The 24,666-nt window shown below is 40.8% G+C and overlaps 1 protein-coding gene and 1 pseudogene across 13 annotated transcripts in view; both read left to right on the top strand.

Annotated features, from left to right (window-relative positions):
- Positions 1-24,666, top strand: part of KLHDC1 (kelch domain containing 1) — a 77,870-nt gene that overhangs the window by 25,643 nt on the left and 27,561 nt on the right. For 7 of the 13 annotated variants that reach the window (XM_089309268.1, XM_089309274.1, XM_089309270.1 and 4 more), the window contains 6 exons: positions 9,062-9,140; positions 16,683-16,766; positions 19,674-19,757; positions 20,248-20,306; positions 21,144-21,256; positions 23,298-23,370. In XM_089309268.1, coding sequence (XP_089165394.1) covers positions 9,062-9,140; positions 16,683-16,766; positions 19,674-19,757; positions 20,248-20,306; positions 21,144-21,256; positions 23,298-23,370 — 492 coding nt within the window. Of the gene's footprint in view, positions 1-114; positions 234-9,061; positions 9,141-16,682; positions 16,767-19,673; positions 19,758-20,247; positions 20,307-21,143; positions 21,257-23,297; positions 23,371-24,666 lie in introns of all 13 variants that reach the window. The other 6 variants (XM_089309277.1, XM_089309272.1, XM_070053689.2 and 3 more) reach the window with 1 other exon arrangement.
- On the top strand, positions 957-1,520 carry LOC138844621 (palmitoyltransferase ZDHHC6 pseudogene; annotated as a pseudogene).

The following is a 24,666-nucleotide window of genomic DNA, read 5'->3' as shown; positions in this document are numbered from 1 at the left end:
ATTTTACCTAATAAAAAGAGACATAGTAGTATCCATTTTTGGATTACAAATTCCTCTTTATATATTTAATTTTCAGATGCTTTGCATGCTAATAATGTTCTCGTCTTTTAAAAGCTTTATTTTGTTAATTTGAGAACAAGAGATGGAACCTACCTTTGGGAAAAACTCAGCAGCTTTGCAGGACAACCACCAACGCCACGTGATAAACTTTCCTGCTGGGTATATAAAGACAGGTAAGACAGCAGCCGCACTTACTGCATAAGTTACAGTTAAATGAGGATGATAGCTTTTGGCCAAAACAGAGAAAAGTTGGAAGGATGAAATTTCTTCCAAGATATGATCACAGATCTTTTTGATGTGAAAGGTAATAGCAGTTCTGAACCCTGGATCAGAACCATGACATAAAAATGGGAGCAACTCGTTGCTTTTCTTTTGCATTCATTTATTTATTACCTAATTTAATTTTTTGAATAGGTGATTCATTCATGTGGGTCAAAAATTGAAATCATGCTTTGAAGTGTACATTGAAAGATGTGTTTCTGTCTCCATGCACACTGTCCTCATCCCCTACTTGTACATAAAACCATTTTTTTCTTTTTCATGATTTTTTTTTTTAATCTTCCATCTTATTTATTTGAAAGGCAGAGTTACAGAGAGGCAGGGGCAGAGAGAAAGTCTTCCATCTTCTGGTTCATTCCCCAAATGGCCGCAACAACTGGAGCTGCGCCGAACCAAAACCAGGAGCCAGGAGCTTCTTCCAAGTCTCCCATGCGGGTGCAGGGGCCCAAGGACTTGGATCATCTTCTACTGCTTTCCCAGGCCATAGCAGAGAGCGGGATTGGAAGAGGAGCGGCTGGGACTAGAACCGGTGCCCATATGGGATGCCAACACTTCAGGCCAGGGCTTTAACCCATTGCACCACAGCACCAGCCCCGGGATGTTGTTTTTTTATCTAGATGAAAATAATTCTCAGTACCAAAACTTCTGTTTAATCATGGGTTGAAGAGAAGGCTAAAGCTTGAATTCAATATTGTCAGCTAGAAGAAATCTTTGTTTTTCCTTATGATTTGGGAGATAGATGGAAGAACTTCAAACAGGTATTTACCTGGTCAGGGGCTCCCGATGGAGATGGACTGGAATGGCCAGTGCGAGAAGGCCGTTGCCAGCATATGGCTTAACAATAGAACAGCTGAAACAAAAGGCAGATAAGAGAGTCAGAAGTGTTCACTATAAAGTGATAGATGATTATAGTGGTGCCTGCCGGCCTTTGAATAAAGGAATCAAAACCTTCTTCACAAGCCCCTGCACTGAGGAGCCTCGAATACAGCTACGAAAAAGGGGAGTTCATTTTGGCCACGAGCAGTTTAGGATACTGGTTGTATGCAGACAAAATCCTTGATGATTCCTTTGTGGAAGGCGTTTCAAGAATCAGAGGTTGGTGCCTGAGGAACTGTGTGGAAGAGTGTCCCTGTGATGCGGAAAGAGAGCCAGCCCCCGAGGGCGAGAAGAAAAACAGATAGCCACCGTTAATGTGAAATGATTCTTTAAGGTTGCTTTATTTCTTGAAAATTGTACATTATTACTCAAGAATCATGCAAAGAGCCTACTCTAGTGAAAGTGTTCTTTTCCTCAAAGGTGCCCTAGTGCCATGATCCAAATATTTTATTACCATTTTGAAATGGAGAACCATTCTGCATGTGCCTTTGAATCCTACACCTTTTTGCCACCTCTTCTTCCCCCTCGAAAGGGAAAACCATTTCACCAAGTAAGTCAGAGTCGCATTTCCTCCAGGGTTTTTCACGCGCTGCACACTCTGGACCTCAGCTGCAGACATTGTCCCCTCTGCCAGGAGCACCTACACGCGGTGCTCTTATTTCCCCCTCAGCTGATATTGCTTACATAATATTCTAGATCCTGGAGATCTTAATTTGTCAGATGCAATATAAGCTCAGATTTTGTTACCTTTTAATAATGCAGATTCTGTCAGATCAAATAAACATTAATGGATGGTCCTTAAAAAACAAAAACGGAAACAAAAAGGGTGTACTGCAGAGATCTTTCCTCTTTCTGTATCCCTAGTTAGGACTTGTTTTGGTTTTGTTTTTAATTTTTTGTTGTATCAGCTATGTAGTATTCCCCCTTATAGAGGTACCATAGTTTACTTAACCTTTTCTTTATAGCTGAAACAAAACTTGGGTCATTTTAAATCCTCTGCTATTACACACTTTGCTGTAGTGAGTATCTGTATATTTGGAGTAGCAGATCTAGCTGCTGGATAAAATTCCAGAACTAGATTGCTTAGTCTGCTATTAGCAGACATCTGGTCATTCTACTTTTTTTTTTTCTTTTCTTTCTTAGGGTGGGCCTTGTAGCATGGCAACTAAGCTACCACTTGGGATGCTTATGTCCCATGTTGTAGCACTGGTTTAAGTCTTGGCTACTCTGCTTCCTACCCAGATTCCTGCATGCACATTGGGAGGCAGCACATGATAGCCAAGTGCATGGATCCATGCTACCTGCTTGGCAGACCCAAATAGAGTTCTGGGCTCCTGGCTTTGCCTGGTCCAGCCCCACTGTTTTGGATATTTGGGGACTGAACCAGTGGAAGATTCTCTCTCTCTTTCTCTCCCTCCCCCTGCCCCTCCATCACTCCCAGTCTCTCTACCTTTCAAGTAGATGAAAATAAATATTTAAAAATTTTCTTGAAGCCGGTGCTATGACATAGCAGGTAAAGCTGCCGCCTGCAGTGCCAGTATCTCATATGGTTTGAGTCCCAGCTGCTCCACTTCCAAATTGGCTCCCTGCTGATGGCCCAGGAAAGCAGTCGAAGATGGCCCAAGTATTTGGGCCCCTGTACCTGAGTGGAAGACCTGGAAGAAGCTCCTGGCTCTTGGCATTGGGTTGGTCCAGGTCTGGCCTTTGCAGACACTTGGGGAGTGAACCAGCAGATGGAAGACTCTCTCTCTATCTGTAACTCTGTCTCTCAAGTAAATAAATAAACCTTTAAAAATCTTTTTTCTTTTAATAGATATATAATTGTACGTTTAACAGGTCCAATGAGGTAATTCAATGCATATATACAATGTATAATGGTTAAATCAGGACAATTATCTTTTTTTGTCTCCCCAAACATTTGTCATTTGTATATGTTGGGAAACTTCAGACATCTCTTCAGTTATATATAACACATAATAAATTTGTGTGAAGTCTAGTCGCCCTGCCATGCTGTAGAACATTAAAACTTACTCCTCCTGGGTAATTGTATTTTGTTACTCATATCCAGTCTCCCTCTCTCTCCTCCCTCTACTTCCTAACCTCCAGGGACCACTATTCATGCTTCTAAGAAGTCAACTTCGTTGTTAGTTTTTACATGTGAATGAGGACATGTTTGTCTATTTGTGCTTGGCTTATTTCCCTTATTCTAATCTCTTCCAGTTTCATCCATGTTGCTGCAAATGACAGGTTTTCATTCTTTTTTATGACTGAATAACACTCCATTGCATATACCTACATACATATATACACATGTATATATATATATATATATCACATTTTTTATCCATTTATCAGTCAATAGATACTTTGGTTGATTCTACATGCTGGATAATTCAGCAAGTGAACGTAGAAATCTCTTTGATAGGCTGATTTTGTTTCCCTTGTATATTTACCCAGTAGAGAGATATCTGGATCACAGGGTAGCTCTGTTTGTAGCTTTTTAAGCAACCTCTATACTCAGTTATATTCCTACCAAAAATGTCTAAGAGCCCCCTTTCTCCATGTGTCCTTGTGATTTACATTGAGGTTACTATTGATAAATTATAACTTAGTCTTGCCTTTTAAAATGTTTCTTATTATTTTGAAGACGTTTTTTTCTCTTTCTTTCTTTCTTTCTTTTTTTTTTTTTTTTTTGAAAAGATTTGTTTGTTTCTTTATTTGAAAGGCAGAGTTACAGAGAAAAAGAGAGGCAGAGAGAAAGAGAAAGGTCTTCCATCTGCTGGTTCACTTCCCAAATGACCACAACAGCCAAAGCTGGGCTGATCCGAAGCCAGGAGCTTCTTCCGGGTCTCCCACATGGGTACAGGGGCCCAAGGACTTGGGCTGTCTTCTACCGCTTTCCCAGGCCATAGCAGAGAGCTGGATCAGAAGTGGAGCAGCCTGGAGTGAACCAGCACCCATATGGAATGCTGGCGCTGCAGGTGGCAGCTTTACCAGCTATGCCACAATACCAGGCCCAGACACCTTTTTTTTTTCTTTTTCTCGTGGGTTTTATTCTTTTACTTGTTTTCATGATGCTGTTTATCTTTTTTTTGCTCCTGTTTGTAAGCTTCACTTAAGATCTTTTGAAAGGCCAGCTTGGGAGTGATGAATTCCCTCAGCTTCTGCTTGTCTTAGAAAGTCTTTATTTCTCTTTTGTTTGTGAAGGGTAACTTTGCCAGATATGGTAATCTTGGTTGACAGTTTTCTTCTTTGAGAATTTGGAGTATATCATTCCATTCCTCCTGGCCTGTGTGGTTTCTGCTGAGAAATCTGCTGTTAGTTTAATAGAAGCTTCATTAAATGTGACATGGCACTTTTGCAAATTTTAGAATTTGTTCTCTGTTGTACTTTTGAAAGTTTGGAGTGGGTCATGGTGAGAATCCCTTCTGATCATGGCTGCTTGGGATCCCATGGGCCTCCTACATGGATGTCCATATTATTCTCAAGACTGGAGGAATTTTCAGCTATTCTTTCTTTGTGTAGGTTTTCTGTGCCTTCACCCCTCTCTTCTCCTTCAGAGATCCCTCAGATTTGAATATTTCCTCATTTAATGTTGTCCCAAGGGACTTGGAAGCTATCTTCTTTTTTTTTTTTTAAATCTTTTTTGTCAGGGCTGGCGCTGTGGCTCAGTAGGTTAAAGCCCCAGCCTGCAGCACTGGCATCTCATATGGGCACAGATTGTGTCCTGGCTGCTCCACTTCTGCTTGAACTCCGTACTGATGTGCCTGGAAAAGCAGTGGAAGGTGGCCCAAGTCCTTGGACCCCTGCACCCATGTGGGAGACCCAGAAGAAGCTCCTGGCTCCTGGTTTCACATCAGCTGAGCTCCAGCTGTTGCAGCAATTTTGGGAGTGAACCAGCAGATGGAAGACCTCTCTTTCTCTTTCTTGACCTCTTTCTATAACTCTTTCTTTCAAATAAATAAAATAGGTGCTGGCGCTGTGGGGTAGTGGGTAAAAGCTGCCACCTGCAGTGCCAGCATCCCATATGGGTGCCGGTTCAAGTCCTAGCTCCACTTCTGATCCAGCTCCCTGCTATGGCCTGGGAAAGCAGCAGAAGATGGCCCAAATCCTTGGGTTCCTGCACCTGCATGGGAGACCTGGAGAAAGCTCCTGGCTCCTGGCTTCCAGTCGGTCCATCTCTAGCAGTTGTGACCATCTGGAGAGTGAACCAGCAAATGGAAGACCTCTCCCTCTCTCTCTTCCTCTGCTTCTCTGTAACTCTGCCTTTCAAATAAATAAATTGTAAAAAAAGAAAAAACTAATCTTTCAAAAAATCTTTTTGTCTTTATTTCCTGTTTGTCTGACTGTGATATTTAAAAAGACCTGTCTTCCATGCTTTCTTCTTATTGATTTAGTATGTTGTTGAGACTTTCAACTATATTTTTTATTTTATAGAATAACTTATAATTTCAAATATTTCTGTTTGGTTCTTTTTCTTTTCTTATAATTTTTAAAGATTTATTTATTATTTGAAAGGTAGAGTTACAGAGAGGGAGAGGCAGAGGCAGAGAGAGAAGTCTCCATTCCATTGGTTCACTTCCCAAATGATCACAATGGCTGGGGTTGGACCTGGTGGAAGCCAGGAGCCAGGAGCTTCATCCAGGTTTCCCATGTGTATGCAGGGGTCCAAGGACTTGGACCATCTTCCACTGCTTTCCCAAGAACATTAACAGGGAGCTGGATAGGAAGTGGAGCAGCTGGGACTCGAACTGGCACCCATGTGGGATGCCAGTGCTACAGGCAGTGGTTTAACCCACTACACCACAGCACCAGCCCCTTAGTTCTTTTTCATGATCTCTGTGTTGGGGCTGGCGCTGTGGCGCAGTGGGTTAAAGCTCTGGCCTGAAGCGCCGTCATCCTATATGGGCGCCAGTTCTAGTCCTGGCTGCTCCTCTTCCAATCCAGCTCTCTGCTGTGGCCTGGGATAGCAGTAGAGGATGGCCCAAGTCTTTGGGCCCCGGCACCCACGTGGGAGACCCAGAGGAAGTTCCTGGCTCCTGGCTTCAGATCGGTGCAGCAGCAGCTGTTGCAGCCATTTGGGGAGTGAACCAGTGGATGGAAGACCTCTCTCTCTGTCTACCTCTCACTCTAACTCTGTCTTTCAAATAAATAAAATAAATTATTTAAAAAAGATCTCTGTGTCTTTTCTGAAATTTTTGGTCATATCATGCATTGCATTCTTCATTTTGTTAAACTCTCAGTGTTCTCTTGTATCTCTTTTTTTAAAGTTTTTTTTTTTTTTTTTAAACACAGAATGATAAGGAGGGAAGGTGGGAGGGATGAAGAGAAGAGAGAGTGTTCTTATATCTGCTAATTCATTCTCCCAAAAGGCCACATCAGCCAGGTCTGAGCCAGGCTGAAGCCAGGAACTCCATCCTGTTCTCCCACACATGTGACAGGGGCCCAAGCAGTTAGGCCATCTTCCATTTCTTTTCCAACTGCATCGGTAGTGGAGCAACTTGGACTGAAAGCAGTTCTCTGACATGGGATGCTGGTGTCAGCAAGTGGTGACTTAACTCCCTGTGCCACCACACAGGCCCCTCTGCGTCTCTTTGAGCAATCGTATAATCATTCTTTTGAATTCTTTATCAAGCATTGTATCAGTCTCCTTTTATGTAGAATCTGTTACCATAGCATCATTATGTTCCTTTGGCAGTGTTGCCGTCTTGCTTGTCTCCTTTTGGATATTTTTATTGAACTGCTGACTTGACTTAGAGTTTATTGTTTTTTTCCATTGCTGTGTCCCACTTACTGTTAAGCCTGTCAAAAATAATTCTTTAATTCTGACATCATGGTTTCCATTTTTATCATTTGTATTTATTTCCCTGTCTTGGCTCCATGACTCTGCTTAAATTACTCATTTCTTCCTGCAGATTGTCTGCCCTTCTCCACTAGATCTGTTAGCATTTTCATTGTAGTGATTTTAAAGGTTCTTTCTGATAATTCTAATTTGGACCAGAGGCTGGAGCTGTGGCATAGTGGGTAAAGCCACTGCCTTCAGTGCCAGCATCCCATATGGGTGCTGGTTCGAGTCCCAGCTGCTCACTTCTGATGCAGCTCTCTGCTATGGCCTGGGAAAATGGTAGAAGATGGCCCAAGTCCCTGGGCCCCTGCACCTAAGTGAGAGATGTGGAGGAAGCCTTTGGCTCTTGGCTTCAGATCGGCCCAGCTGCGGCAATTGCAGCCGTTTAGGGAGTGAACCAGCAGATGGAAGACCTCTCTCATGTTCTCTCTCTCTCTCTGCCTGTCTGTACCCCTACCTTTCAAATAAATAAATAAATCTTTAAAAAATATTTGGGCCAACTCTGAATCTGCTTATATTGACTCCTTCCTCAGTTATGGATTATTGTGTGCGTGTGTGTGTGTGTGAGAGAGAGACAGACAGAGCAGGGTGGGGGAGGAGGGAGGTGGGTTGCCTTTTCATATACCTTGTAATTTTTGATTATATGTTAGACATTCTATATGAAAGAACAGTAAAATTGGAATAAATTATTTTTACCTCCAGAAAGTTACATGGCAGGTCATGTTTCAGGCTGCCAGAATGGGGTTCAAGGATGTCTAATCTGTAGTTGATCTATGTGTGTTCTTTGTTCAGCTTATTTTGGGGGGGGTAAGGTTTTTATTTAATGAATACAAATTTTGTATGTACAGCTTTTAGGGATATAGTGTTTCTTCCCCCCATTCCCACTTTCCCATCCCCACTCCCATCCCACCTCCTACTTCCTCTCCCATTCCATTTTCCATTAAGACTCATTTTTAATTGACTTTATATACAGAAGAACAACTCTATAGTAAGTAGAGATTTCAACTATTTGCACCCACACAGACACACAAAGTATAAAGTACAGTGTGAAGACAAGTTTTACCATTAATTCTCATAGTACACCTCATTAAGGACAGAGGTCCACCATGGGGGGGAAGTGCACAGTGACTCCTGTTGTTGATTTAAAAACTGACACTCTTAATTATGACGTCAGTGATCACCCGAGGCTCTTGACGTGTTGTTCAGCTTTTTAACTGTGTTTTACCACCAACTTCAGATGTTTTTAAGGCTGAACTTTCTTTCACCAGGGCCCTGTGTTTCAGCACTGTAAATTTTCTAGAGATTTTTTTTTTTTAGCTGTTTTTCAAAGCTGAGTTCCCGTTTCTCACAATGATGAGAATTCTCTCCATGTTTGGTTTCCTGAGTGGTGGGTCTTTGGGCCAGTCCTCATGCTTTCTCCACCTTGGATCTCTTTCAGCCTTGTACCTCCTCCCTTTGTCCTTGAAGGCCACCATCCCCTGTGGCATAAAGGTTTGGCGTGACTCTGAGGCCCAGTCCCAAACTTGAGTGCTCAGAAGTTCAGGTTTCCTCAAGGGAGTTTGTTCAACTGTCCACTGCTCCCAGATACTGGTGACTGACCCCGAACCTTTACTGAAGACTGTAAAGGAGTGACAGAGTGGGCTAAAACTGCTCTGCTCCTGGGTTTTTTAAGATCCTAATTGGCCATACCAGCCTGCCTGTGACTGTTAGAGATTTGGGTGGTTTCTGTTCACAAACCCTCTGTGTACTGAATTCATTCTCTTCCTGCTGTTACCCCAAGAATGAAAGCAGCCATAGGTCCTTTTCCTCATACTAAGAGCTCATCACTTTCTGGAACTGACTGCTTTAGGTCTCCATGTTTTCTCAGCCCATTGATTTTGCAGTTAATTTAGATTTTTTTTTTTTAGTTGTTAGGGTAAAAGAAACCATCTACTTGAATTTTTATGAATGTATTGAAAGCAGAACTCCTAAAGTGTATTTTTTTTATTTTTATCTTTTCAGATTAATATATTTTGGTGGTTACGGGTATAGGAGACACAATGAACTCCAAGACTGTTTTGATGTTCACGATGCATCTTGGGTAAGAGACTAATTACAGTTTACTCTAATTTAGTAAGGTCTCCAAGGTTTTCTCACTATAGCATTTAGCAATTTACTGTAATGGACACTACATTAAAAAAAAATCTGTTTTCTCTGTTAGATTTGGATCCAGTTGGGGGAGAGGCTTTCACCAGGGGTGTTAGCCTTCATGGCGCTGGGTATAATACTTTCTTTTCTTACATCATTGATCACCTGGACTGCTTCTGTTATACAACTGGAGGCTTTGGCACAACCCTAGAGAGTTTTGTTCATATTTAATCACAGTAGCTGTTTTTTAAGAGATATGTCCACTAGAGCTATTAATAGCTCAGAGCTGTTTCAGGATAAGAAGCAGTGAGTTGATAGGGTATTTTTCCTACTTTTTTTTTTTTTTTTTTTTTTTGACAGGCAGAGTGGACAGTGAGAGAGAGACAGAGAGAAAGGTCTTCCTTTTTCCGTTGGTTCACCCCACAATGGCTGCTGCGGCTCGCACACTGTGGCCGGCACACTGCACTGATCCGAAGCCAGGAGTCAGGTGCTTCTCCTGGTCTCCCACGTGGATGCAGACCCAAGCACTTGGGCCATCCTCCACTGCACTCCCGGGCCATAGCTCTGCTGGACAGGAAGAGGAGGAGCGACCGGGACAGAATCCGGTGCCCCGACCGGGACTAGAACCTGGTGTGCCAGCGCCACAGGTGGAGGATTAGCCTATTGAACCGCGGCGCTGGCCCCTACTTATTCTTACTAGTTGGAGAATAAATCATTATTAGTGAAAGAAGTCATGACTTATAAAAATAAACTATTTCAAAAGTTAACTCTAAAACAGTCATTCATCTCACCATCAAGATGCACAATAACTCTTTTCAATTTTACTTTCTTTTTTTTTTAGAAAGCTTTTATTTAATGAATATAAATTTCATAGGTATAGCTTTAGGAATATAGCAGTTCTTCCCCTCATATCCACTCTACTGTCCCTACTGCTGTCCTACCTCCTACTCCCTCTCTCATCCCATTCTTCATTAAGATTCATTTTAAATTAACTATTTTTAAAAAGATTTTATTTATTTATTTGAGAGGTAGAGTTATAGACAGTGAGAGGGAGAGACAGAGAGAAAGGTCTTCCTTCCATTGGTTCACTGCCCAGATGGCTGCAATGGCCGTAGCTGCGCCGATCCGAAGCCAGTTGCTTCTTCCTGGTCTCCCATGCGGGTACAGGGGCCCAAGCACTTGGGCCATCCTCCACTGCCCTCCCAGGCCACAGCAGAGAGCTGGATTGGAAGATGAGCAGCCAGGACTAGAACTGGCGCACATATAGGATGCCAGCACCTCAGGCAGATGATTAACCTACTGCGCCACGGTGCCAGCCTCTTAAATTAACTTTACATGCAGAAGACCAACACTATACTAAGTAAAGATTTCCACAATTTGCACCCACACAGACACACAAAATATCAAGAACTGTTTGAAAACAAGTTTTACATTTAATTCTCATAGTAAAACTCATTAAGGACAGAGGTTCTACATGGGGAGTAAGTGTACAGTGACTCCTGTTGTTGATTTAACAATTGGCACTCTTATTTATGACATTAGTGATCACCTGAAGCTCTTGTCATGAGCTGCCAAGGCTATGGAAGCCTCTTGAGTCTACAAACTCTGACATTATTTAAACAGGGCCATAAAGAAATGGAAGTTCTCTCTTCCCTTCAGAAAAAAATACCTCGTTCTTTGATGGCCCCTTCTTTCCACTGAGATCTCACTTACAGAGATCCTTCATGTAGATCATTTTTTGCCACAGTGTCTTCGCTTTCCATGCCTGAACTGCTCTCATGGGCTTTTCAGCCAGATCTGAATGCCTTAAGGGCTGACTCTGAGGTCAGAGTGCTGTTTAGGGCATTCACCATTCTATGAATCTGCTGTGTGGACTGCTTCCCATGCTAGAACTTTCTCACCTTTTTAATTTATCTGTTCTTATTAACAGACACTTGATCTTATTTATGTGATCCCTTTGACACTTAATCCTATCTATATGATCAGTTACACACTTAATATGATCACTTTAACACATAAAGTGGCATTAGTACCACCCAGCTTAATGGGATTTGGAGTCCCATAGCAAGTTTTTAGCTTTACCTTTAGGGGCAAGTCCATGGGAATGTGTGCCGAACTGTGCATCTCCTCCCTCTCTTATTCCTACTCTTAGGTTTTACTGGGATCTATTTTCATTTGGATTTAAACACCTATGAATAATTCTGTGTAAAGTAAAGAGCTCAACCAATGATATTAAGTGAAAAAGAAAATTGTAAAACAATAAAATAATAAACTATTCCTCAACACTCAAGACAAGGGCTGTTCAAGTCATTGCTTCTCATAGTGTCCATTTCATTTCTACAGGTTTCCTTTTAGGTGTCTGTTAGTTGTCACAGATCAGGGAGAACATATGGTATTTGTCCCTTTGGGACTCGCTTATTTCACTCAGCATAATGTTTTCCAGATTCATCCATTTTGTGCAAATAACCAGATCTCATTTTTTTTAACCACTGTATAATATCCCATAGAGTACATATCGCATAATTTCTTTATCCAGTCTTCAGTTGACAGGCATTGAGGTTGATTCCATATGTTAGCTATTGTGAATTGAGCTGCAATAAACCTGGAGGTGCAGATAATTCTTTTATTTGCCAGTTTAATTTCCCTTGGGTAAATTCCGAGTAGTGGGATGGCCATGTCATATGGTAGGACTATATTCAGATTTCTGAGGTATCTCCAAACCGTCTTCCATGGTGGTTTTACCAGTTTGCATTTCCACCAACAGTGGATTAGGGTACCTTTTTCCCCATATCCTCGCCAGCATCTGTTGTTTGTTGATTCCTGTATAAGAGCCATTCTAACTGGGGTGAAGTGAAACCTCATTGTGGTTTTGATTTGCATTTCCCTGATGGCTAGTGATCCTGAACATTTTTTCATGTGTCTGTTGGCCATTTGGATTTCCTCTTTTGAAAAATACCTGTTTAAGTCCTTGGCCCATCTCTTAAGTGGGTTGTTTTGTTGTTGTGGAGTTTCTTGATCTCTTTGTACATTCTGGTTATTAATCCTTTATCAGTTGCATAGTTTGCAAATAATTTCTCCCGTTCTGTCAGTTGCCTCTTCACTTTCCTGACTGTTTCTTTTGCAGTACAGAAACTTCTCAATTTGATGTAATCCCATTTGTTAATTTTGCCTTTGACTGACTGTACCTCTGGGGTCTTTTCCAATAACTCTTTGCCTGTGCCAATGTCTTGCAGGGTTTCCCCCAATGTTCTCTAATAATTTGATAATGTCAGGTCATAGATTTAGATCTCTAATCCATGTTGAGTGGATTTTGTGTAAGGTGTAAGGTAGGGGTCAGTTTTTTTCACAGTCCCAGTACAGAAGCCTCACACAGTCACAAGCTCCTAGCCCCCTGTTAGTTCTCCCCATCAGGGTTAGGAGTCTGCACTAGGCTGGTTGCTGTGCACAGACATGAGCTGGCACAGCTGTTACATATGTCCAAAATGGTGCCCACTCTATTGGCTTGTTACAGGATACCATTGTAAAGTGAGTGGGAAGAGAGAAACGTAACCATCCTGTCCTTTTTTGTTTGTTTTGTTTTTTTCCTCTAGTACACTCTCCCCAACGGCGCTCCAAGCTGGGTTCCCTCTAGGCTCTTCCTGCAGCTTTTTCACAACTGGTTTAGGCTGCCATGGTCTGGTTTCACCTCACTTTCCAACTCTGGTGTGTAGGCTTTTAGCTGCTGGAGTCCTGAGCCGTGGGTACCCATGTTCTCCACGTAGGTCCACTGTATCTCTCTAATTTCAGTAGAGTTTCCTCTCTGTTTTCTCCCTAACTCTTCCGTGATACTTAGTTTTACCTTCTTCTAGCATATATTATTATTGTAATTATTAATGTTAATGTGTATATTTCATGTGTGTTGCTTTGTATATGGACATTTTTTAAATTTTCCATGTTCCTGTGTGGATTTGGGGTTTTAAAAATATGCTTAAAACTTTGTTATTTAAAGTATTACTGATATTTTTCAGACTATAAATTTTAACTATTTATAGCTAATTTTTAAAAAAGATTATTTATTTATTTGAGAGGTACAGTTACAGGCAGGGAGAGGGAGAGGGAGAGGGAGAGAGAGAGAGACAGGTCTTCCATCTGCTGGTTCACTCCCCAGATGGCCACAAATGTCAGGGCTGGGCCAGGCCAAAACCAGGAGCCAGGAGCTTCTTCCAGGTCTCACACATGGGTACAGGGACCCAAGGACTTGGGCCGTCTTCCACTGCTTTCCCAGGCCATAAGCAGAGAGCTGGATCAGAAGAAGAGCAGCCGGGACACAAACTGACAACCATATGGGACGTTGGCATCACACGTGAAGACTTAACTTACTATGCCACGGCACCAGTCCCTATAGCTAATTATTTTTAGTTAGTAAAATGAAATTCTTTTTTTTTTTAGTACAGTTAATCAATCTAATGAACATGTCCTGAAGTTTCTATTGTACAAGTAGATTTTTTTTTTTTTGGTTTAGGTTATAAACTAAGTAACTTATTGCATTTGTTTGACTTGCTTGCCATGCATTATCAAAAACAAGTGATGTATTTCTAACATAGAATGTAAAAATGGCACAGAGAAAAGCTCAAGTACTGATGGAGGATTTCAGCAACCTGGAAGATGCCACGTTCAATGTAACTGCCAAATCTGAGCCTTGATGACGAAGAATTTTGGCCCTTGAGGATAAAAAAGACAGGGAGCACGGTTGGGACCTGTACGAGAAAATTTCTTGAGGGAGTAGAACTTTTTGGAAAGAAGAATCAGAAACCATGGCCTCCTAAAGTTTTTAATGGCATAGATGAGGTTCTGAGCATATGCGGAAGGGAGACAGATTTCAGAAGATAAATGTCATTCTTGCAAGGTGTCCGGCGCCATAACAAATCTTCCCAGGCAGACGAATCGATTAATTCACAGGCTTTGTTTTTGTGGAGTTTCTTGATCTCTTTGTAGATTCTAGTTATTAACCCTTTATCTGTTGCATAGTTTGCAAATATTTTTTCCCATTCTGACGGTTGTCTCTTCACTCTCCTGACTGTTTCTTTTGCAGTACAGAAACTTCTCAATTTGATGCAATCCCAATAGTTAATTTTGGCTTTGACTGCCTGTGCCTCCCGGGTCTTTTCCAGAAACTCTTTGCCTGTGCCAATATCTTGAAGGGTTTCTCCAATGTTCTCTAGTAACTTGATGGTGTCAGGTCGTAGATTTAGGTCTTTAATCCATGTTGAGTGGATTTTTGTGTAAGGTGTAAGGTAGGGGTCTTGCTTCATGATTCTGCACGTGGAAATCCAATTTTCCCAGCACCATTTATTGAATAGACTGTCCTTGCTCCAGGAATTAGTTTTAGATCCTTGATCAAATATAAGTTGGCTGTAGATGTTTGGGTTGATTTCTGGTATTTCAATTCTGTTCCATTGGTCTATCCTTCTGTTTCTGTACCAGTACCATGCTGTTTTGATTACAACTGCCCTGTAGTATGTCCTGAAATCTGGTATTGTGATGCCTCCGGCTTTGTTTTTGTTGTACAAGATTGCTTTAGCTATTCGAGGTCTCTTGTGCCTCCATATAAATTTCAGCACCAATTTTTCCAGATCTGAGAAGAAGGTCTTCGGTATCTTGATTGGTATTGCATTGAATCTATAAATTGCTTTTGGGAGAATGGACATTTTGATGATATTGATTCTTCCAATCCATGAGCATGGAAGATTTTTCCATTTCTTGGTATCCTCTTCTATTTCTTTCTTTAAGGTTTTGTAATTCTCATCGTAGAGATCTTTAACATCCTTGGTTAAGTTTATTCCAAGGTATTTGATTGTTTTTGTAGCTATTGTGAATGGGATTGATCTTAGAATTTCTTCCTCAGCCATGGCATTGTCTGTGTATACAAAGGCTGTTGATTTTTGTGCATTGATTTTATACCCTGCTACTTTGCCAAACTCTTCTATGAGTTCCAATAGTCTCTTGGTAGAGTTCTTTGGGTCCCCTAAATAAAGAATCATGTCATCTGCAAAGAGGGATAGTTTGAGTTCTTCCTTCCCAATTTGTATCCCTTTAATTTCTTTTTCTTGCCTAATAGCTCTGGCTAGAACCTCCAGAACTATATTGAATAGCAGTGGTGAGAGTGGACATCCCTGTCTGGTCCCAGATCTCAGTGGAAATGCTTCCAACTTTTCCCCATTCAATAGGATGTTGGCTGTGGGTTTTTAATGCATACTAAACTGATCCTCTGTAAAAAAAAAAAAAAAAAAAAAAAAAAAAGAAAAGAAAAGAAAAGAAACTATCAACTCCCAACTTGACTCTCACTGGGATTAAACATGACAATAGGTCTGATCTGATTTCATCATCATTAAAAAAAATCATCTATTATTTTTCACTTTATGTTTCTGTGTGGGAGCAAACTGTTGAAATCCTTACTTAATGTATACTAAGCTGATCTTCTGTATATTAAGATAATCGAAAATGAATCTTGATGTGAATGGAAGGGGAGAGGGAGTGGGAAAGGGGAGGGTTGTGGGTGGGAGGGACGGTATGGGGGGGAAGCCATAGTAATCCATTATTCGTACTTTGGAAACGTATATTCATTAAATAAAAGTTAAAAAAAAAAAATTCACAGGCTTTTATTGGGGTTCCGCTCCCGGGCACGGTTCCCCGGTCCCAACAGAGCAACAGAGCAGGGGGCCAGGGAAGTCGCACATCAGAGATTGGGAGAGCTCCTTTTATAGATTCAGGGCGTGGGGGTTAAAGGTTGAGGCGGGTCTGATCCTCATTGGTTGACCTTTAGGCACCCCCGGGGACCTTGACAAGGACTTTTCTTCCCCGCAAGTACAGGTAGGAACTTTCCATTCCTGGAAGTGTAGGCCTTCCCTCCTTGCGGGTCCCAAAGCTACCAATTCTTTTCTTCCACAATTTAAAAAGACAGCACTTTGAGAGAATTGAGGGATTGTGAACATGAAAATTATGATTCACTGCCGGCAGTGGTGTGGAAAGAACAGATACCAGGTGCTGCTGCAAGTGGGCTTGGAAGCACACTTTGTGAGGCCCTGATAGAAGCACCAGCTTTCTCAGTGTAGGGGCGCTCACTTCCTTTTTGGTAAAGAGTTTTAATTTTACCCATAAATAGGCAGTAAAACTAACAACGATGGGGGACGTTTGCCCTAGAGTTCAGATCGCTGGTTAGGACCCTTGGTGTTCTTTCCTGACTCCAGGTCCTGATTCCAGATTCCCACCCATGCAGACCCTGGGAGACAGCAGGTGATAGCTTAAGTTGTTTTCGACATTGCTACCCTCAGGGGACATCTGGGCAGCATTCCCAGCTCCTGGCTTTGGTCTCAGCTACAGTGGGAATTTGGAGTGAACCAGTGGATGGGAGCATGTGCTTATCTCTTTCTCTCAAATAAAGGGGGGGAGGAGCTTTAAACCTTTAACAAAATAAAAATTGTAAAATCTTTTAGACATTTTAAAATTTCTATTTTAGGAGGAGCAGATTTTCTGGGGATGGCACAATGATGTCCACGTGTTTGACACAAAGACACAGACTTGGTTTCAACCAGAAATTAAAGTAAGTGCTGTAAAAAGGTAACTGTGTACTCTGAAATTCATTGATACTTTTAACATCTGATTTGTGCCAGTTGACTTGGATTTTACTAACAGGGTTTGTAATCACATGGTTCTCTTGAATATTCACCAAGACTTTTCTTTTTCCCTAATCATACATTTTTCTCCAGGTCAGCTAAAATTTTCTAGAACAGATCTTTTAGCGCAGTGCCATCATCACTCTTTACCCACAAGAGTCAGGCCCTCATTTAATGAAGGCTTTTTTCAAAAGTCCCTTTACAACAAAGTTCATGATTTTTTTATATTTGACAGATAGAGTTAGAGAGAGAGAGAGACAGAGAGAAAAGTCTTCCTTCTGTTGGTTCACCCCCCAAATGGCTGGTATGGCCAGCACTGCGCCGATCCGAAGCCAGGAGCCAAGTGCTTCCTCCTGGTCTCCCATGCGGGTGCAGGGCCCAAGCACTTGGGCCATCCTCTACTGCCTTCCCGGGCCACAGCAGAGAGCTGGACTGGAAGAGGAGCAAATGGGACAGAACTTGGCACCCATATGGGATGCCGGCACTGCATCTGGAGGATTAGCCAAGTGAGCCATAGCGCCGGCCCCCAAAGTTCAAAGTTTTTGAAAGCCCATGTTTCATAAACTCTTGAAATACACTGTCAGTACTTGTTCATTTACCAGTGACCAAACGCAGATTAGTTTGAAGCAATAATGAATTTCCACATGGCTGGAAAGAGTATCGGAGAGGCTCACACAGGGGAAGGAAACACCAGAGGGACCCAGGGGCTCAGGAACTGGAGCAGGTTACTCAACACCATCCCAGTCTTTCCACCTCGGGTCTGCTTTCCTCTGCTCCTCGGTGAAAATCAGCACCAGGCATTTATACTTGATTGGATTTTCCTTTAGGCAACACTTGGATTCTAAGATTTGTGTCTTTTATTAATAAAACAGAAGAGTTTTGCATCTGTTAAGGCAATTTCATGTCAGCAAGTAGGTGGGGAGAAATATTACTCAGATTGAGTCTGATGAGACTAATCCTAGATCTCTTTCAGGCCTCTTAGCTCTACTCCCTTAGAGAAAAACCAAGGTTCCGAAGCTACTGAAAGAGTAGTTTTTAGCCCGCGCTCCTATAGGTGAATGACCTGAGGTTGGTTTTAATTCATTTTCTGGACTTGGTGTGGTTCTCTGACTCCTTATCTAATCCAGTGTCCCTCCCCTGCTACTCCACAGTCCCATCTGCACACGACGCTGTTTTAGTTTCTACTGAACGATATTTTCAGTTATTTCCCTATTGATGTCTTCAAGTAATTCCAAGTATGTGTGACAAAAGGCAGGAGAGCACGGTGGAATATGCCAGTTCCTGGTGTTGAAGCTGAGAAAGCTGGATCTGTGTTCTAGTTGTGTCAGAAAGAGCTGTGTACTTCCAGCCACTTGGTAAACCAGAAAGCACTGACCATGTTTTCCTACATGAAATTTTTGCCTCTATGAGAACAATACCAGTTGTAGTAGTGATCTTTGACATATTTTTTTCAGTGTTTTGAACAGTAAGCGTTATACATTACTTATGCAGTTAGACACACAAACTAATGCCAATGCCAAGTCTTTGTTTTTGTTGTATTATATGAACTCATAGCTTTGGATGGCTTTGAAAATTGTACTTCATAAACAAAAAGGGAAAGATTAGATATGTATTTCATGATAAATATGTTTATAGTAGAATAATTATTCTAGTATTTCAGATCAGGGATGGGATAATAATAAAAATTTTGTTTTGCTGGGAGAGGTGGGAACTAAAACAGAAGTGTTCTTTCTCATTTAAGTGCAATGTAGATATTATCTGAATTATTTCTTACCAAGTTGACTTCAGCACAATTATGTAATCCTGAAAAGTTAAGTTTTCATGAATTTTAGATATAGAGCTTAAACTTGCCCGCATTCAGTAGCCATGAAGCTGAAAATGTTCTTTCAGAACCTGGAGTGAAATAAATTCACAAAGGCACCCACCATGAACACATTTAGGCAGAGAATTCTTCCTTCAAATTTCATTCCTCCATCTATCCATTATACTGCTGCTTTTCCCACCATTAAAAACTTCTCTTAAAAAAAAAAAGTCTGTTCTATTTATTCACAGTAAAATTTGGAGAAGTTAATATTGAGAGTTTGAGGGTGGGCATTTGGCACGGTGTTGAAGCTGCCACTTGGCACCCACGTTGTGTCTTGGAGTGCCTGGGAGTGAGTCCTGATCTCAGTTCCACTTCTGAGCCAGCCTCCTGCCGGTGAGCACCCTGCGAGGCAGCAGGTGATCACTCAGGTGGTTGGTTCCTGCCACCCACGTAGGAGGTCCGGATTGAGTTCCTGTCTCCTGGCTTTGTCCGGGCACAGCCCTGGCACAACCAGCATCTGGGGAGTGAGCCAGCAGATAGGACATCTTTGCCTGGCTCTTTGCCTTTCAAATAAATAAAATTATTTTGTAAAAAAAAAAAAAAAGAGTCTTAGTAAAGCACTTTTTGACTTAAGCCAGAAGTGAAGTTCTTCTTGTGAGTTTGAGGCACCAAGAGTTCTGGGGGCATGTGCAATTTTGTAGTCTCTGATATCATTGCATTGTGTTCTACTGAGTCCCACCGTTAGCTCTCTGCGTGTGTGCCTATGAGAAGATTTTTACATTTCCTTTTTTAAATCCTTGCATTTCAACTTAAAATGTACATAAAATCTTATTTTGCTGAATGGTCGGGGAAAATAAATTTCATTCTGGAAGGATGGTATTTGTCTACAATTATTAGCATTTACAATGAGCTTTTCCATTAGGGTTTGTCATTGTACTTAGTGCTCAGTCTGTTTTGTTGGGAGTGTGGGAATGTGACTTTATTACAGCTGTCTCAAGTCTGTTCCCTCTGTCCTGGCCTCTGCTTACAGGGTGGAGTTCCACCGCAGCCACGAGCCGCGCATACGTGTGCAGTGCTGGGGAACAAGGGGTACATCTTTGGCGGACGTGTTTTGGTCAGTGTTTTTTAATGGAAATTGTATTTTTATGTGTGATCCCTCTTATAGAAATTTATTCTCTGATTTTGTGGAACAATTGAATCTTCAAATAATCTAGAGAATAAATATCACTTAATAATATCTAGAGAAAATATCACTTAATAACTTTTATGTACTTTTTCCAAAACAGACCATAGACAAGCAGTTACAGATGGTTATAAGTCATATTTTCTTGAGAAGAATCCTTCACTTCAGTGCAGTATCAGAAAAGTTGTATTGTCTATCATCTAAATATCTAGTAATATAAACCCTTTTCTTCCCATTTGACTTGTTAACTCAGGAGCACTATGCTAAATTTGTTCATGCTTAGCATTGGTTTCTAGTGTTTAAATTTCTGATGTTAAATAAAATGAAAATAGTTTATTTTTCATCTGAACTTATTTTAAAACCAATATTTTGGCCAATAAAAATTCAAAAGACTGACCAGTTTAACTCACCTTTATTTTAGCAAACGAGGATGAATGATTTGCACTATCTAAACTTAGATACCTGGACTTGGTCTGGAAAGTAAGTTTGATACCCAAGTACATTTGAATCTACAGGCATTTGTGAAAGGGATGGGCACTGGACTGATGAGTTTTCTCACTTCATTTTGTATGTATAAGCAAGTAATAAACGGTTTACATAGTTCTTCCCTTGACCAAACTATATAGAGCAAGCAAATTCTGTCAAATGGAAACTGATGATGTTTTTGTAGTAAATACTCTTTGAGGACTGGTCAGCAAAAGTAATGAAGGAGTGGTTGAGTGGAATCATCTCAGGTGGACAGATAATGGAGTGGATAAAGAGCAGATTTTATTTATGGTTCAAAAGATGAATCTAACAATAGAATAAGTGTACAAATATTCAAAAAGTTCATGGAAAAAGAGAATTGAAAATCAGTTTATTTGGGTGCAAAGAAACTTTGAAATCTATGCATAGTCTTTTTCATCAGGTACTTTTTCCAGGTGCCTGTTGAAGACACGTGCTTTCTAGCTCTCAGTTAGGCTATGCAGGTAGGGAGATGAAATCCAAGCTATGTATTATTCCAAAGTGTATACACTGTTAAAATAAAGCTTTGAAAGTGTCAGAAGAAAATATAACAGATTATCTAAAAAAGGTTGACATGGAGAAAGCTCTTCTAAAGATGACATAAGCCCAAACTTCAATGACTATTAAAATTGCATAAAAATTAATATTTCTCAACAACAACAACAAAAAAGGTGTGTAGGTGGGACTCATAAAATTAACTTGTTTTCAGAGCAGTGAGGGCAGTTTTTTCCCTTTAAGATCTATGAGGATCAAAAACCTGTTATTTCGATTCATGCAGTACCTAGATTTTAACTTTTTTCCTCTTTGCCGCAGGATTCAGATTAATGGAGAGAGCCCAAAACATCGGTCCTGGCATACTTTAACACCCATCGCTGATGATAAGCTTTTCCTATTTGGTGGCCTAAGCGCGGATAATATCCCATTAAGTAAGTCAGTTCAAGTTGAGCCTGCTCTCTTTATCACACCCCTTTTTCTCAGCTGTCCCTCATGTTTGCAGTGAAGCAAGTCTTCGTTTTTCCTCTCGTTCTTGTTTGCCTTTGTCCCCCACTAGATGCTTGGGTTAAGAACTAGGAGAGGAAGCCTCTCTCCATGAACTCCTGTTTCCTAGAGAGAGAGCAGAGGGAGCCACCTTCCACTCTCATATTCTGTAATTCTGGGTCCTCTGGATTTTTTTTTAATCTTGCTGGCTGGGATGGGAATGAGCAGAGTGTCCGTCCCTGGGAGGCTCTGGAAATATAAGATGGGAAGGCCAGTGGTTTTTCCTTTTGCTCCAGAATTGTAGGGAACATGCTTAGCTGGAATTCCTAAACTCCTATCACTTGGCCGGCGCCGCGGCTCACTAGGCTAATCCTCTGCCTTGTGGCGCCAGCACATCGGGTTCTAGTCCTGGTCGGGGTGCTGGATTCTGTCCCGGTTGCCCCTCTTGCAGGCCAGCTCTCTGCTGTGGCCAGGGAGTGCATTGGAGGATGGCCCAAGTCCTTGGGCCCTGCACCCCATGGGAGACCAGGAGAAGTACCTGGCTCCTGCCATCGGATCAGCGCAGTGCGCTGGCCGCAGCGCGCTGGCCACGGCGGCCATTGGAGGGTGAACCAACGGCAAAGGAAGACCTTTCTCTCTGTCTCTCTCTCACTGTCCACTCTGCCTGTCAAAAAAAACAAACAAACAAACAAACTCCTATCACTGTTGATCTCAGTACCTGTGTTTTGTCATGTAGGTTTGACAAAACAAAATTGTGGTATCAGGATGGACAAATGACCAAGATCCACGTCTTAGTTTGATACGCTGAGTATATGTCCTTAATCCAAAAATTTTCCATGGTTACAGATGTTTTCATCAGGAAGCATTATATGTCATTAAGAGCATGTCTATAATCTTGTATAGAATCTGTGAACAGCTGTTTGTGGTTCCACGAAAGCCTAGCTTCAGCGATGCGATTGCCAGGCTGCTGGCCACAGATGGGCGGCAGCGGCTCGCTGGAGGAAGAGCAGCTGCGGCAGGGGCTGGCAGTTAGTCCTGCAGACTGTGATACGTCTCCAGTTCGTGAGATTTTTAATTAAAAGAGATTCGAAAACTAACCAAAACTCACATCCGTACCTCTCACTGGGGATTGTTTAATGCCGTATCTATGAGCTCTAGTGTATTTAATTCCTGTTTGCTGGTCCTGGTCATTGATCTTTGGCAAATTAAATGCCCTAACTCTCAGTCAATTTCCTCCCTTTAGACTCAGCTTAAGATCTGGACATATGAATAGCAAGAAATTATGTTTAGTTTTGGTGACTGTGATCATAGTATTGTAGTTAGGTTTAAGCTGTCTTTTTTTCCCAGCAATGCATACTGATCTATGTCTGGGGAAATTGATAGAATGTCTAAGTTTTTTTTAAAGATTTATTTATTTATTTGGAAGGCAGAATTACAGAGAGGGAGGGAGGGAGGGAGAGAGAGAGAGACTGAGACTTCCATCTTCTGGTTCACTCCCCAAATGGCCAAAACAGCCGGAGCTGGGCTGGTCTGAAGCCAGGAGCCAGGAGCTTCTTCCAGGTCTCCCATGCAGATGCAGGGGCCCAAGCACTTGGGCCATCTTCTACTGCTTTCCTAGGCTATAGCAGAGAGCTGGATTGGAAGTGGAGTAGCCAGCACTTGAACTGGAACCCATATGGAATGCCAGCACTGCAGGTGACAGCTTTAACTCCTATGCCTCTGTGCTGCCCCCTCTAGGATTTCATTTAGAATAATTCAGCAACAAAAATAAAATCAAACTGGTAAATTAGAGCACATGTGAGAATATCTTGGTAGTTCTTCAATCTGGAAATCCGTGGGGATTCTTGGTTGCTCTGCTTTTATAGATGTTTGTGGTAAGATGTGCATTCACACAAAAGATAGTCATTTGACTGTAACATGATAAGCTTGGATGATAATTAAAATTGTGTTCCAAGACCTAATCTTAATTTCTGAACTGTCATATTGCAGGTGATGGTTGGATATATAATATCATAACAAATTGTTGGAAACAGCTTGTATATTTACCTAAAACACGACCCAGGTAAGTCTAGAAATTGACAAATGGTAAAATAGTTAAGAATTTTTAAAGTATTAAAATGTAGCACTAAGTTTATAGTGTTTGCCATTGATATCATAAACCATCAGGAAGGATATCTTTCAAATGACTTTGATGTTACCTAATTGAGTTATCATTTCAGTTAAATATAATGGTTAGTCATTATCTATCTAGTTTTGATCCATATTTACATACTTGAAAATGTTTGTTCTTTTAGGTAAATGTATGATTTTGCCTGATAAATGTGAGAAAGCTAAGATAATTTAAAGTATCATGTAATATTGATCTTTTAAATGTTAATATTTTTAATAGGTAGACAAGAATGATGTTGGCTTTAATAGTAACTCCTTGTTTTTAGAAGAATTCAAAGTAATTTAATGAAGAAGACAGTAGATGGCAGAAAATCATTTTAATTAACTGTCTGATATATTCATTAATATAAATTTTTAGAAAAATAAAATGTTATTTGTGATATAGGATTAAAAATTGTAGAAACAATTACTTGCATTATATTATAAAGAAAAACACATTAATACTGTAATTCTTATTTTTTGAAGTTTGAAAAATATTATAAAATTATTTTCATAGGAAATTTGGATTCATATCGTAATCATTATAGTTGATAATAGATTTTATTATTTTTATGTCATGTATTTTATTTTTTTATTTATTTATTTTTACTACAGATTGTACTAGTGTGAAGTCAATTTAATGATATGTATATTTTTTATTTGTAACAATTAAGTAATTACTTGAGAAAAAGACCAGAAAATATTTATGTATATTCTGACATATTTATCTCTATGGATATGCACAGTATATTTAGACTTTATCGTAATTACATATCTGATTTTTATATGTTCATGTATAAAAATTCATTGAAATGTATTATTTTAGTAATTCTGGCTCTTTTGAAATATGTAGTTTTTTAATTTAAAGAATTGTGTCTTAAGATCTGGGAGACCAAAGTTCTAGTCCTTGCTCAGCTATCTCTTAGCAGTAGCATCTTGGCCTTGAGAAGTCACATAGAGACGCTGAGCGTCAGTGTCTTCAAGTGTGGACTGAGAGCTGGACTAGATGCTCCCTAAGTTCCTCCCAGCTTCGCCATCACATGAGTGCGTTAATGACAGAAACAAAATGTGGTCAACTGTGTACTTTTAGAAATGCTCCTATTTTGTATCTCAACCCGTAATACGTAACTAGAGCAACAACTATAATTAATAATATGCCAGTTAGAACTAGAGCTATGTAGAGATTTCTTTTCATTCAGCTGATATGTGA

This window comes from Oryctolagus cuniculus, chromosome 12 (assembly GCF_051225735.1).
Source record: "Oryctolagus cuniculus isolate XC-2025 breed Fujian yellow rabbit chromosome 12, ASM5122573v1, whole genome shotgun sequence".
Lineage (NCBI taxonomy): Eukaryota > Metazoa > Chordata > Mammalia > Lagomorpha > Leporidae > Oryctolagus > Oryctolagus cuniculus.
The sequence above is the reverse complement of the archived record's forward strand: the minus strand, read 5'-3'. Positions and strand labels throughout refer to the sequence as shown.